This window comes from Cornus florida, unplaced genomic scaffold, assembly GCF_030987335.1.
Source record: "Cornus florida cultivar Cherokee Brave unplaced genomic scaffold, ASM3098733v1 CherokeeBrave_3.0.0_Hap2_Chr11, whole genome shotgun sequence".
Classification (NCBI taxonomy): Eukaryota; Viridiplantae; Streptophyta; class Magnoliopsida; order Cornales; family Cornaceae; genus Cornus; species Cornus florida.
Window position 1 is genome coordinate 61,066,334 of NW_026775581.1, and position 14,823 is coordinate 61,081,156.

The 14,823-nt window shown below is 34.7% G+C and overlaps 2 protein-coding genes and 1 long non-coding RNA gene across 3 annotated transcripts; 2 read left to right on the forward strand and 1 right to left on the reverse strand.

Annotated features, from left to right (window-relative positions):
- Positions 1-1,603: 1,603 nt before the first annotated feature.
- On the forward strand, positions 1,604-5,268 carry LOC132286283 (disease resistance protein L6-like). Its single transcript, XM_059788592.1, has 3 exons — positions 1,604-2,658; positions 2,943-4,044; positions 4,935-5,268. Exons 1-3 carry the CDS (start codon positions 1,940-1,942, stop codon positions 5,250-5,252), a joined length of 2,139 nt encoding a protein of 712 aa, XP_059644575.1. The 5' UTR covers positions 1,604-1,939; the 3' UTR covers positions 5,253-5,268.
- An 84-nt stretch (positions 5,269-5,352) lies between these two features.
- On the forward strand, positions 5,353-9,137 carry LOC132281150 (disease resistance protein RPP5-like). The gene is made up of 6 exons (XM_059782880.1): positions 5,353-5,470; positions 5,537-7,098; positions 8,612-8,629; positions 8,730-8,774; positions 8,822-8,884; positions 9,081-9,137. The coding sequence occupies exons 1-6, from the start codon at positions 5,353-5,355 to the stop codon at positions 9,135-9,137; spliced, it is 1,863 nt and encodes a 620-aa protein (XP_059638863.1).
- A 985-nt stretch (positions 9,138-10,122) lies between these two features.
- LOC132284048 (uncharacterized) lies at positions 10,123-14,284 on the reverse strand. Its single transcript, XR_009472195.1, has 2 exons — positions 13,933-14,284; positions 10,123-11,801 (listed from the first exon to the last, which is right to left on the reverse strand). It is a non-coding gene; the product is annotated as an uncharacterized LOC132284048 (long non-coding RNA).
- Positions 14,285-14,823: the final 539 nt, after the last annotated feature.

Genomic DNA, 14,823 nt, shown 5'->3' on the forward strand with positions numbered 1-14,823 from the left:
GAACTCAGCAAGATCATGATAATAATCGCTAGGGAAAGACTATGGAGTCCCAGCAAAGCCGAAGGATGATACCCTAGCGTTAATCCACCAGTCCGTCGCCGCCGAGATCTTTTCCATGAACTCCAACATCCCTTCATAGGCCACTTGCCATCTTCGCCACGTACACGTTCTCTTTACCATGCCGAAGGTGTGACCGCCATGGATGGACCAGTCTGCGTGAGGGGTTTGAGAATAGGTTTTGATGTTTGATTTTGAAAAGATAAATTTGAGAGGGAGAAAAAAAAGGAAGATAAATGGGAGGGTGAGAAAATTGTATTGTACAAGTTTATTTGTATATGATATTTGTGTATATAGTTAAAATTAATGTAACTCAGTAAGTTTTTTAATTTCTGACTGACTAGGCAATGACTAAATTGTGATATGACAAAACATGAATAAGTGGCACTATCAAATCCGCACTAAATCTACTCAAGTGAAAGGTGCATCAGAGCATATTCGCGTTCAAAATGAAAGTCAAACAAAGTTGCCCGGTCATCACGTGGGATCCGCAAAGAACCAAAAAAATCAACTTTCCTTCCTCGTTTCGGCAGTTCTCTCATCTTCATATTTTCCTTAGCTTTCCTTACTCCACCGACAAACAAGGCACTAAAAGAATGCTATATACACATATGACTTGCTCAAAAGCAATACAAAAAGCTAATCATTACCGTTGAACCAAAAATTCAACTGGCCAGCCACCATCACAATTCTCCTTTTTCATTTCATTTCATTTCATTTCGGCAGCCCACTTTTGCCATCTCCATCAGATATATATATATATAACAAAAATCAAATAAACAGTCTCCAATTAATCAATCTCCAAGTGATAAGTCACCAATCATAATTAGTCAAATTAATTGTAATAACTAAAAATGTAGAAATAAATATAACTTAAAAATATTCGGGTTGTAACAGTTTCTCTTTCAGGCCACTTTCATAGTTTTATTAGTACTTGGAAAATGAGTTTGTGGTTTGTTTTTGTTAATAGACTATTAAACATGTACTTTGGTGTAGAGTAAAATCACCAATGTTTGATGTTAATAAAGATGATCTACATTTCAATTATTCAATTTATTAAATAATATAAATTGTTTGGGATGTTCCATATATTTTAAGTTTGTTTTAATTTATAATTGATTTAACTTACTGCATAAACTAATTAAAATTATTGTGTTTATTTGACCGTATTATAATGATTAAGAATAACTTAGACACAAGTTATTCATTTGGCATTTCTTTTCCTAATCACAATTTTATTTGAAGTTGGACCTGGTTACAATTTTCTGAAACTAAAGTCCATGTTTTTGTAATATGGCTGATGCCAGTGGTTTGTAATTTGGGTCCAACATTATTACTTTTATATGTATGTAATTTTTCTAGAGGTACACTGTATCTTGAAATAGTGAGGAAATTCCCTTGATGTAGGAAATTTCTATGATGTTTCCTAATCTGTGAGTGCTTGGAAAAAGATGCCTCTTTAGCCGAAAGATATTGTCCTGTTAACTTGACTGGGAAAGTTAATTTGCGTGTCCTGTTGACTTGACTGGGAAAGTTCATTTGCGTGTATGGGTTGTGTTGAGCCTATCATTTTCCAATTCCAGATAGAGAATTTGCAGATCCATTACCCAAACGTCATCGATCGAGAGAGATTTATAAATTGGGTGTTTGAATGTGTCAATTTGCAGATCCAAAGGCCAAACACTGAAGTGTGCTAGAGAGATTTGAGTTTGGTATCACAGGGGGTTGGTAATACTCGTACAAGATTTATTCCATAATATTTTTTCTTATCGATCGGGCAGAAAACAAAGATGACGATTATATCTGAAATGGACGGTGAGGCTGCAGATCCAAGTATTTGAAAAAATTCTCTCTCCCCATTGAGTTGCTTTAGGTGATAAATATGGACCACAAAATGGCGGTTGATATTGTCAGGTTCACAGTGTCTTCATTTGTTTTAATTACGTGCCTGTTGAAGCTTACAACAAATTATGCAGAAGGATTTAAGGAGCACTCACGAGCTCAGTACTATATTTTTATCATCGGCATTTACATTTGGGAGGCCATTCTTGTTATAATACCTTCTACTAGAATCTTCCCAAGAATACGAAGGCACCTCACAGCTGAAATGGAGTCTGATGCTTCAGCCACGTCCGTTCCTGTTCCAGGAGGCGAATACGAAGTGTTTTTGAGTTTTAGAGGGCCAGACACTCGCCGCACGTTCACAGATTTTCTATATACCAATCTCAATGACGCAGGTGTTCGCACCTTTCGGGATGACAATGAGCTTCGCAAAGGAGAAGAGATCGGCCCTGAGCTCCTCGAAGCAATCAAGGAGTCCAGTATCTCCATCCCCATCTTCTCCAACAACTATGCTTCCAGTAAATGGTGCCTCCGCGAGCTGGCTCAGATGGTGGATTGCAAGAGAAGCACTGGACAATTGATTCTGCCGATCTTCTATGATGTTGAACCATCGGATGTGAGGCATCAATCTGGGAGTTACGAGGAAGCCTTTCGCAAGCACGAGAGGTGTTTTGATGAATGCACTGTTATGAAATGGAAAGAGGCACTCAAACAGGTTGGAGAACTCAAGGGTTGGCATGTCAACAAAGAAGCTGATGGGTATGTTAATCCCTTCCTGCTAATAACCCCATTACGCTAAATTCTTTGCATATATATATATATATAGAGAGAGAGAGAGAGGAACTTTATAATAGCATTGGAATCCAATAAAAACTACCAAATTAGAAGGACAAACACAAATTATAAGAGGAAAAACAGCATGATAAATGTTGGTTTCATGAGTCATCGTCCCTATGGTAGAACACATCAATCATTATTTTAGCTGATTGTTTACGTCTCGGTCACTAATTATTATTTTTCATTTTCTTCTTGACATTAATCAGGCATGGGGAATTAGTAAAAACGATTGTTCAAACAGTGTTGTTGAACCTGAAGAAAAAATGCATGGTTACATTTGACAACTTAGTTATGATGGATGATCATCTGAATGAAATGATGAGATTATTAAATGTTGGTTCAAATGATGTAAGGATTGTTGGTATCCTTGGCATGGGTGGTATTGGCAAGACAACTATTGCCAAGTCCATCTACAACAAGCTCCTCCATGACTTTAAAAATTGTTGTAGCTTCCTTGCAGATGTTCGGGAAAATGTCAAACAATACAAAGATAAAGGTATTGTTGATTTGCAGAATCAGCTTCTCAACGACACTCTTAAGCCGCACCCTCCCATTACTAGTGTTGAGGATGGAAAGAACGCTATCAAAAGTCGATTTCCCAATAAGAAAGTTTTCATTGTTCTTGACGATGTGGATGAAAAGTCTCAATTTGATTGGCTTGTGGGAAATCGTGATTGGTTTGGTCCGGGAACTAGGATCATAGTTACAACTAGAAACAAGCATGTTTTAAATGTTCTTGAAGTGGATGAGACTTACGAACCTCCATTTATGAACCCAGACCAATCTCTTCAACTTCTCAGCATTCATGCTTTTCGGAAAAAGTTTCCTCCAATGGACTTTGTTAGTATCTCTAGAGAGGTGGTATCAGTTACTGCAGGGCTTCCTCTAGCTCTTGAGGTTATAGGTTCATTTCTATCTGACAAGCCAAAAACAGTATGGGAAGATACATCCAAGAAGTTGAAGAAAATACCAAATCATAAAGTTCAGGAAAAATTGAGAGTAAGTTATGATGTATTAACCCATGAGCAAAAACAGATATTTCTTGATATTGCATGTCTTTTTATTGGGATTGATAAAACATATCCATGTTACATGTGGGATGATTGCGGTTATTTTCCGGAGACAGAAATTAATGTCCTTTGTCTCATGTCTCTAGTAAAACTTGAAAATGATAATGTATTGAGAATGCATGATCAACTAAGAGATCTTGGTAGGGAAATCATCCGTCAAGAATATTTTGAGAATCCGGAATTGCGCAGCAGGTTGTGGGATCGACAAGAAGCCTCGGCTGTATTTGAGGAATGCATGGTAAAAATTTACAGCGCTAAATTTTTTGCATTGATTAATGTTTTCTTAAGTCTCTTTCATGTCATCTCATAATACACATGCTCTAAATAATATTCATGGTAGCATCCACATAGGTTCCAATTATGGAGCTAAGTTGTTGACCAACCTGAATTTGCCAGCATCATCTATGATGGGCTTGGGCAGCTGTCAGCTCGGATTTAAATTGGCAACGGAACTCAATTTAAGTTATTTAGAGTTGTGAGGTGAGTATTTATCTAATAAAAATTAAAAAAAAAAAAATCAAAAGTTTTAACTCATCTCATCCAACCGAAACCATCATTTTCTTTTTTGGGGGTTAAGAAAAGAATTTTAGATGTTCTTGTTACTAGCTAGTACATTACAACGGAAAGTAGGCATGTTGTACATTTAGATTGGTGTAGCATTTGTAATTAAGTTGTAGGCTACAATGTTATGCACGATCTTTCAATTACTTCAAGTTATTTAGAGTTGTTATAAATGAAAAAAGAATAAAAATAAAAAAATGAAGAAGAATTTGGAGAAGAAGAAAAAGAAAAAAAGGGAGTTCTGAATGTTTGAATCAACCAACTTGAATCTAACCCGATCTTAACTCAAAAAAATGACCTCTTTTTTTTTTTTTTCCCCCCCAAGATTAAAATAACTAAACTTTAATTGCTTCATTTTTAATTTTTTTTTTTGATATATAAAAGCAAAAATTATCTGTAAACACAAATAACTGTTGTTTTTGAGAAGTCATAAAAAATCGGTATTTTTTTTTAAAAAAAAATAAGAATAATAATTGATACCTAATATTAATAATTCCCTTTTTAGCACGAGACAAATCGTTTCTTTTATTTGTTTACGTATTTTTATGGGTTTTTTTTCATTGACAGGTAACTGAAAAGGTCCAACTCCTAAATCTTAATGTTTTTCGAAAGACGTGTGAGCATGACAAATTCGCGGAACGATCTCAACTGCGGTATCTCCAAATAGATGCAGCTGAACTTCTTGTTGGGGATTTCAAGCATCGCTTGTTAAACTTAAGATGGCTTCGGTGGCGAAATTCCCCTCTGCATTTTGAAGCAACCAATTTTCATATGAAGAAACTAGTCATACTTGATCTAAGTAGTAGTACGATCCCATATAATTGGAAGGGTTGGAGTCAAATTAAGGTATATACTACATATATTTTAAAATCTCTACTCTCATAATCTCAATTCATTTCTCGTCTCCCATTACATTACATACATACATATATACATATTGGAGCATGTATGATTGTTTCTATATTTTTATGTGTCTTGTAAACAGATGGCAAGTAACTTGAAAGTGCTCGACATTTCATGGACTAAAATGTGGGAGCTACCTGATGAAATTAGGATGTTAAAGAAGCTCGAAATTATAAATGCACGTTGTTCTCGATTGACAGGTAACATTCCAAGTTGCATTGGGAGATTATGATGTTTGAGATACTTAAGCAGCTTTTGTTCTACAGGAATTCGAAGCCTACCAACAAGCATTCATACCCTTGACTTAAGAGGATGCAATTATCTCCAAGCACTGCCAGAGCTTCCCTCAAGTTTACAAGTTCTGTGTGTAGAGTTGTGGAGTTTTGATGTTACCCCTAATCTTGCAAATCTGGTTAATCTGCAAGTCTTGCGGTGTTACAAGATTCCTGACGAGATGAATCAGATAATTTTCAGTGATATTGTTAAATTATCCAAATTGCAGAGGTTGGACTTTGGAAGTAGCAGCATTATGACCCTACCAAAAGAGATTGATGCCCTTTCTCAGCTCAAATTCCTCAATCTAGAATCAATCAGTAAACTTCAATGTATATTGGGTTTACCTCCCAATCTGGTTGAATTATATATTGTTGGTGGTCGCTCATTGGAAATACTACCAGATCTGTCAAATTTGAAGTTCTTGTCGAAATTGCGACTTTATGAGTGCTGGGAGCTGAGAAAGATTCAAGGGCTTCGGAAACTACAATCATTGACGAGTTTGAAAATAGATAAATGCATTAAACTGACAGAGATTGAAGGACTTGGAAATCTAGAATTGCTGGAAAGTTTGACAATATGTAAGTGCAATAAGCTGAGAGAGATTCAAGGGCTTGGGAAACTACAATCATTGACGAGTTTGACAATAGATAAATGCATTGAACTGACAGAGATTGAAGGACTTGAAAATCTAGAATTGCTGGAAAGTTTGACAATATGTGAGTGCAATAAGCTGACAGAGATTCAAGGACTTGGAAATCTAGTATCGCTGGCAAGTTTTCATATGCATGACTGCTTTAGCATAGTCGAACTTGATCTGCTCAAATGTTTGGCACCTCTAGCATCCTCGGAGATGAGTGGGTACAAACACCCTGAAAATAAACCAGATTGGTCCAACTTAAACAAGGTAAAAAAATTTCGAGTTGCTGGATGCCAGAATCTTAATAAGATCGAAGGACTACATACATTGGTATCATTGGAATATTTGCATCTGTCGACTTGCTCAGTAACAATGCTGAATCTATCAAACTTGAAAATGTTGAGACACTTGGAGCTCATTGAATGCACGAGCTTACGTGAGATTGAGGGCCTTGGGGCTTTGGAAGCCTTGGAGGAACTGAGCATCAATTGGTGCTCTAAAATAGCGGAACTTGATCTGCTCGAATATTCTCAATGCAACTTAAACAAGTTAAAAAAAATTGAAGTTGCTTGTTGCAAGAATCTCAATAAGATCGAAGGACTACATATATTGGTATCATTGGAATATTTGACTCTGTCGTATAACTCATCCATGGTAAGAATGCCGAATCTATCAAACTTGAAAATGTTGACACACTTGCTGCTCCGTCAGTGCAAGAGGTTACTTGAGATTGAGGGCCTTGAGGCTTTGGAAGCCTTGGAGGAACTGGACATCAGGGGGTGCTTATCGCTGGAAAAAGTACCGCATCCGCCAAACACACACACTAGGATTTTTGATCATAATGTTTTAGATTGTAAAGATTGGGAAGATTGTGAAGATTGTGCAGATTTTTATGCAGATTATGAAGATTCTGATGTTTGTATGCAGTACCATGTTTTTGTTGGGATTTATATGCCCTGGCATAGCAAATTCCTGTTTGGATTAATTGACATATGTTCCTGACGTTTCTGAAATATTTATGTTTTATACAATTCGTGAATTCAATGTATTATATTTCGATTCACCATGAAATTGATAGTGTCCATGTAATTACAAGAAATATTTATGTATATGTATGTGATGGCAATCAATGCATGATATATAAATAGTAATTATAAATTGTTCATAGTCGGTAATTATGGATGGACTCATAATTAATTAAGACTTGAACTGGATCCGCGTTAGGTTGAGATATATTGCGAGAGCCGTCGTATGCAATTACTCCCTATCACCGTCATGGCATTTGACTCTTAAGTATGAGAAAAGTATAAACTCTTTTATTAATTAATAATTACTTTGATTTGTTCGGCGGATTCTTCGGGATCCTTAGACCGACACTTCGGGTAGTTATGTAATTAATAGTTAGAGGGTTATATTTTCAATATTTGCATCATTGCTACTTGTATTTATTTTGTATTGATTATGGTTGATCACAAAGTAAATTCGAAGGCCTTCGTATGATTTTAGACAAAATGATTTATTATATATTTATTTATTAAATTATTATTTTTGTCAAACAAATGTTTTATTGTGATCGAGCCAGAAATAATCAAAGGTACCAAAATAAATATATTAATTAAGTAGTCGGATTGATGGCATTATTTATCCGATAACTAATTATGCATAGAGGGGTCAAAGTGCAACATTGACTTAGAGGTTATTTATTATTTGGAGTTCAATTAATTTCTTTTAGTGGAGTAGAAATTAATTTATGAATTAATTTAATTGGGTCCATGGACCGGGCCAATCATTAATTCATTGTAGCCAATAAAATAATAGGCCCAATGGATTCTCACTCATAGCCCAACTTGATATTGGAATCATATTAGATTTGAGACATGTGAATTAGAGATTGAGAAGGATTAGTTGTTTCATTTTCTTTACCTTTATGTGCCTATAAATATACATGGTCTATGTATATTTTAGGTGTGATTTTTATGAGAAGGAAAAAGGAATAAATTTTCTCTCTCTAGAAAATTAGGGTTTATGTTCTCATCTAATGGAGGCTCCCACAAGCATAGTTTTCCAAGGTAATTCATGGAGGCTTATGAGTGATTCCTAAAGGCAAAATAATTACCAAGAAGATGGAGATCTAAGGAGAAGGCATCTTGCTAAGGAATCTACAATAAGTGAGAACATTCACTTTAGAGGAAAGTTTTAAAGGTTTACTCAGACCTTTGATGTAAGTATTCAATCCATTAATTGAATGATACATCATATTTTTATTTTTGCATAAAACTTGTCTCTATGTGATGAATCAAGATCTATGAATCAAAATCCCTCGAAAAGTTTTTAAAACTTACACGTTTCCCAACAATTTTTCCATCATTGTGTCATTCCTTTCCTTGATTACTTGCTCATTATCTTTCCTTTTTATTTATCAATTCAGGTTCAGATTGGAAACTTGGTAGAATAATCAAACATCGGTGAAGAGCATAGTATCAAAAGAATACTCCTAGTAAGAAAGAGTAAATGCTCTCTCATGAGTGAACAATCAATAATATTAGGCCTCTGGAAGATCCCGCTATGAGGTCCGGAAACAATGCATAGAGGTAAGTGAATTTGTCGTATTGCTCATTATCTTTTCTTCTTATTCTAGCTGAGCTATTGTGAGCTGTTTGTATCTTATCCTCTTCTCCTCATTGTTTTCAGTACTCTATTGGTCTGTCCCTGTTCATATATACAATGGCTTTGCTTCCATAGAGGTGAGAGAAGTGAGCTTCTTTCTTGTATTGCAGATCAGAAATTAACGGAGTCTAAAGCGGGTTTAATTACTAATTTGCACTCATCATCCATGTTCCTTTTTTGCTCAACTTAAATCTTATTTGTAACTTCACTTTTATCATACTTATCTCCAGACAAGTGAGGTGAGGACGGACAAAAAGAGGTATAAGGTGAATCCACAAGCATTATGAAAGAAATGGTAGCTTACATTATGGAACAAAGGGATGGCTACAAGCTTGTCAAAAGGGTTGTGAAGAATAATTTTTAGATGTTTGTGATCAGTTTTACAAAATAAATAAATAAATAAGTATTGTGGTTAGACAGAAAGGTTTGATGCATCACTTTTTGATTAATTAAATTCGTACATTTGCCTCATGTTCTTTCCATTCATTAAAGCAAAAGTTTGTGAAGAGTATATATTGAATCCAATACATCGTATCACGACATCTAATCTTGCCATGCACATGGCTTTTTAGCTCATTCATTCACTCTATATCTATCTTGTATTTAAAGAGCCCACTTTCAACGACGATGTATTACCATAGTCACTATAAACAATCCATAAAGAGAATACCAATAAAGAATATATTTTATTTCCAAACTTTTCCACAAGACAGCAATGACAGAGAGGGAGTGAGGTGGTAAGTGGAACCTGTATGGGGTCACTACTTTATAATTGATACTAATGGGATTACAAATTCTATTAAAAAAGAAGAAGAAGAGGACCCATTTACTTGATAATGCCAATTTGATTACAAATTTTATCAATGGTATCATCCTACGAATTATAAATTATAGAGAAAAAAAAATATTTTAAAAAAATATAAATGACATTAAAATAGATCGGAGGGGTGAGTTTGGATGGCCTATCAAACGGCATTGATGACAGTGTTAATTGTCACATGAACGATATTATTTTTAAATATTTTATTATTTTTATTATTATGATATGTGACAATATATACATCATAAATTGAATAGAGTTAAAACTTGTCATTAAATGATGAATTTAACTAAGGATAACTTAGAGGATCCTAGTATAACAAGGGTGTTTCTTGCACTTTATCTCTAAAAACAAATTATAAATCAATAAATAATATTAATACTATTTTCCTAAAAACAGAATGATTTGCTTAAAAATAACTAACTATAAAGAAAATAAAAAAGAGAGTAATGTAAATCCCTGCTAAACAGCAGTGTGAAACTCAGAAAAATGTTATTCATAACAGCAGTGATAATTGCCAATTTGATTACACACTATCATACCTTTCTAGTGGATAGACGCAGGTAATGCCGATGCTTGGGGCTGAGATAAAGCCCTTGAAACAGGCACCATGCATATGATAAAATGAAATTAACATGGCGAGCCTTGCATTACTTAACAAGGCAACCGACAAGTCTTACCGTAACACCCATCAAAGCACAAGCTCTCTGAAGAAGTCAAATAATCAACCTGGAAGCTTTTGCAAGTGGAGTTCAACCAACATGTAAAGCATGCCAACCATTACTACCTTAACGTTCTCTGTACTACTATGCGGTGAAAGCACAGAACAGGAACAAAAGTACAACTCGTATGAGTGACTGCAAAACAAAGGACCAGTAGTTCAACAACAAAATGATGCTTAAATTGTACAAATTGAAGTAAATCAATCTTAAGCATAAAAAGCAAAATGTCTACCATGGTTTTTTGAAGGGGGAAAAAAAGAGAAGAATCACTAATTGGACTATGCAATCCTTCAATTGATGCCGTTCTTCCAGAACTAATGGATGCTAGGGGAACTTCTCCTGAGCTGTATTTAGTACTGCCAGTGCCACTACCCCATACAACTACCATATAAGCTCCACATGGTGATTTTCTATGGACTAGTAATACATGATAGTGAAGCTGTTCTTAAATTCCACAAATATTACAACCATTCATGTTCTTAAATTAAAGGGAAACCCTTGAAATTGTATCTTGCCTTGACTTGCCTAGACGATTTCAGGAATCACATTTTGATACTTGCTCATAAACTTCCCCACAAACATCTTTTCAGTCATTTTGAGTGCATATATTAAGCTCAGGTCTCCCTCAATAAGATTTTTCGACATCAAAAGCTGTAGAGCAGCACACCATCCTCTTCTCCAAGCTAAATAGCAAAAGTATTTGATTTCCTGATCTTCTCCTTTGAAGCAGTCATACACAATGGTTTTAACTTGACTGCTGCAATAATGTCGACTTCTGACAAACCAAAACTAGAATAAACTCCCAATTTTTGCTCCCCGGGTGATTTGCTCATCATTGCCATTGAATGCAACGCTGACATGAATAGCAAATTTGTGGGATCAAAACCCATTTTTTCAACATCGCTGACCACCTCACTAAACCGATCACTTTTTAAAAGTAGGGACTTTGGTTTATTCATAAACCATTTTAGGACTAATGACTTGGGTATAAACCTTCTCCAACTTAAATTCAAGTATTCCATAGCACGCTTTGATTGCTTTCAAGACATCCTCATTGGTGCCAACAATACGTCTAATGACTTGAACAGCAGGTATGATTTGGTTTTCAAGGCTTCTTCCAAGGATATAAGGTACAGATGACAATAACTGTGCATTTTCTACTTCTGAAAAGCCCAAAGATTTGAAATATTCCAACAGGCTTAAAGGTTTTTTGACAAAAAAATCATTAAGCCAAAGTTGGAATATTTCAAATCTTTATTTTTTCTGCTGCTGCTGATAAAATAAAAAATAAAATTACTGAAGCACGTTCAGATCGGCAGCACCAATTGAAACACAAAAGCATCCAACACTGCCAAATGACTACACAATGTGCTGTGCTTATTCATGATAAAAGGCACCATCTTCTGGAGCTGCAAACACACAAGTGCTTATTCAACATAGATAACATACTCAACAAACAAGTGTTCATATAAAATACCAGGAAGGTGGAACTAATTCAAAAGATATTAGTAGTATCTTTATAGTCTTTCTTTATTGCCCACCTCCGTAGCTTATATTAGAAAATTAACAAAAAAATCGAATACTTCACATTAAATAATAAAATAAATTTCTGGATAAACTTTTATGTCTGTATTCAAATAAATAGATAGTTAGAAGTTATCTCTTTAAAAGAGAGAAAACTTTCTAGCTATCTCCTTAAAAGAGGGAAAGCATGGACATCCCATATTTGTCTTTGGTTTCCTTGTCAAATAGATCCTCTCCCAAATATGTGTAGATATAGGACCTGCAGAGTAGTTCACTTTCAACCTTGCTCACCACCTCACCCATAACTGCACTCACAAAGAACAACCTTTTTTGGTTAAATTCAATACTGGCCAAATGGATAGCATGTAAATTCTCACATCCCAAGGACTTCCTTGATGGAATGCTGATCTAATGATCTATAGGGATTTAAAAAGGGTATCTGATTCTGTATTTGCATAGGACTCTACAATTTCTCTATGTTGCACTCATTGAGACATCAGTATTACAGTTTTTTCAAAGTTTCAGCTGTAAAGGGACCCTAGATCACCCATGTCATGTATAAATCTCCCATTGCCTAGTAGATGAGGGTACCGGGGCTTTAATTATATACTAAGATGGCACCTAAGGAAGATAAAAATACCTACCATTGAGTTCTGATTTAGAATAAGCTCATTGTCTCACAATAGATGAAATGGGCTTTATTTATGATACAATACCGAGTCCTCTTGGCATCGCTTGTCCCCAGCTTCAGAACCAATAATAATATAAAAAATAAATAAATGAGTAAATAACTTATGAATGTCATAATTGCCTTCTTTTTAAAGCAATTTTAATAAAAAGATCTTATTAAATGAACATAACCCATAAGAAACAAATATGACAGCCACAGCCACCTACCACTTCCACCCCAACCACGGCCACCTTCTCCCACCATGGGCACCGTCCAGTGCCAATTTTCCATCATCACAACCATCTCTCTCCTCTCCCTCTTCTTCCCTCTCTCCATTCTCTCTCTCCTCTCCACCTCCTACACCCGCCACCCACAAAGTATGCTGCCTAACTCCTCCACCATCAATTATTTATTTTTTATTTTTTATTTTATTTTATTTTTTTTTCTTTCTAAACCCTTATTACACCATTTGGTTCTCTAGTCATTACTTATTTCTTTCTTTTATTTGAGGCTTGTTGTAATCCCAGTTATGTAAAAGGGTTAAATCACTTCAAGCATGACGAGGTTCCCAATTAGAGTCAATGAAACCATGTATTCAACTTACTGAACAATGAACATTATTATAAGTGCAACTAAAAACATCATTCCAGAAAAAAGGTAATAGTCCTCCACTTTTGATTGTATTCTATACTGACTGAACAACAAGAAGATAACTTTTCATGATGTTATATACATTATTAAGTACATGGGCAATTCACAACTAAAAACGTCATTCCAGAAAAAAGGTACTAGTCCTCATGCTCTGTTCTAAATGAGGTGTTGGAAGAAATTTTTTGATATAGAACTAAATTTTGACATTGTTTTGATTGTGAAGGTTATAAATCAAATTCTATACGGTTGATAGGTATTATTTAAGAGTTATTATTACTATTATTGTTGTTAATAAGAAATGAAATTTTAGCCTAGCAGGGTACCAAAAATTAAGCCTATGTTTAAGAAATCGAATTGAGAAAAATACATATACACACACATGGAAATCAAATCAACACAAAACATATGCACAGAGAGATTGGTAATTGTTACCCAGAAGAGAAGAGTATTCTGAATCCAAACGATGGAAATCTGGATCCCAAATACATATACACATGAAAATCAAATCAACACAAAACATATGTACAGAGAGATTGGTAATTGTTACGCAGAAGAGAGGAGTATTCTGGATCCAAACGATGGAAATCTGGATCCCAAATCCAAACCCATGCCGGATTTTAGAATGAAATTGAATTTTTTTTAATCAGAAAGCATATATATACAAAGATATATATGCAAATATATAGATTTCATACCTGTTGCTCTCTTCTAGAGTTTCAAAGCGACGGAGGAGTGGCTATGGTGTAGGCGAGTTGTCTATGGTTTGAGGAGAGAGTGTGTGGTGTACGAGAGAGAGAGAGAGTAGGGCAGGGCAGAGGTCGGGATCGGGATCGGGATCGGGATCGGGATGATGGGAGCTCGTAAAATGATTTACGAAGGATTGATCCGTAACTTGCTTTAGCTGGCTTTTAGGAAAAAAATTTTTGCTTTGTAGTAAAAGATTTTCCTCAATTTTGGGATAATATAAAAAATATTTACCAAACAACAGAGTGTAAATAAAATAAATTTGGACGCTTCATGATTACTTAAAGCTTTGTTTGGAATCAATTATTTGAAGGTTTGGAAAAGGAATATGAATTGGAATAGGAATCGGAATTAAAATGAAATTTTATTTACATGTTTGGAACAAATTGGATTTAAAATGAAATTTTGAATAAAAATAATACAATACCATTTTTGTCCTTATTTAAATAATAAATGAAATATTTATTTTATTGTAAAATATACTCCAAAATTATGTCAAGAAGACAAACAACAGGAATGATTAAGCTAAGGAACTATGAAACATAAAATTTATTATAAATAAAAAAAAAACAGTTATTTATTATTTTTACATAAAAAAAATAAATAAATAAAATAAAATAAAACCTAACTTATTCAACTACCATCATCAGCATACTTAACAAAGATTATTAAAAAGTAAACTAAGCATATAGAAAGCGTGCAGCCATTTTCCAAGACAGCCAAGTTTTACGCATCTCATCTGGGCATCCAAAAAATCCTTCAGCTGCAAGGGAGGGGATCCGAAATAAAAAAGTCATAAGCAAAAAAAAAGAAGGCATTATCAACTTCGTCCATCTTCTTTA

What these genes read in the sequence shown, in the direction of transcription:
- LOC132286283 (XM_059788592.1), top strand. Translation starts at nt 1,940, where the DNA reads ATGGACCACAAAATGGCGGTTGATATTGTCAGGTTCACAGTGTCTTCA. An exon ending in GTCAACAAAGAAGCTGATGG is followed by an intron (nt 2,659 to 2,942) that starts GTATGTTAATCC and finishes GACATTAATCAG; the next exon opens with GCATGGGGAATTAGTAAAAA. An exon ending in CTGTATTTGAGGAATGCATG is followed by an intron (nt 4,045 to 4,934) that starts GTAAAAATTTAC and finishes TTTCATTGACAG; the next exon opens with GTAACTGAAAAGGTCCAACT.
- LOC132281150 (XM_059782880.1), top strand. Translation starts at nt 5,353, where the DNA reads ATGGCAAGTAACTTGAAAGTGCTCGACATTTCATGGACTAAAATGTGG. An exon ending in TCCGGAAACAATGCATAGAG is followed by an intron (nt 8,775 to 8,821) that starts GTAAGTGAATTT and finishes TTCTTATTCTAG; the next exon opens with CTGAGCTATTGTGAGCTGTT. An exon ending in TTGTTTTCAGTACTCTATTG is followed by an intron (nt 8,885 to 9,080) that starts GTCTGTCCCTGT and finishes ACTTATCTCCAG; the next exon opens with ACAAGTGAGGTGAGGACGGA.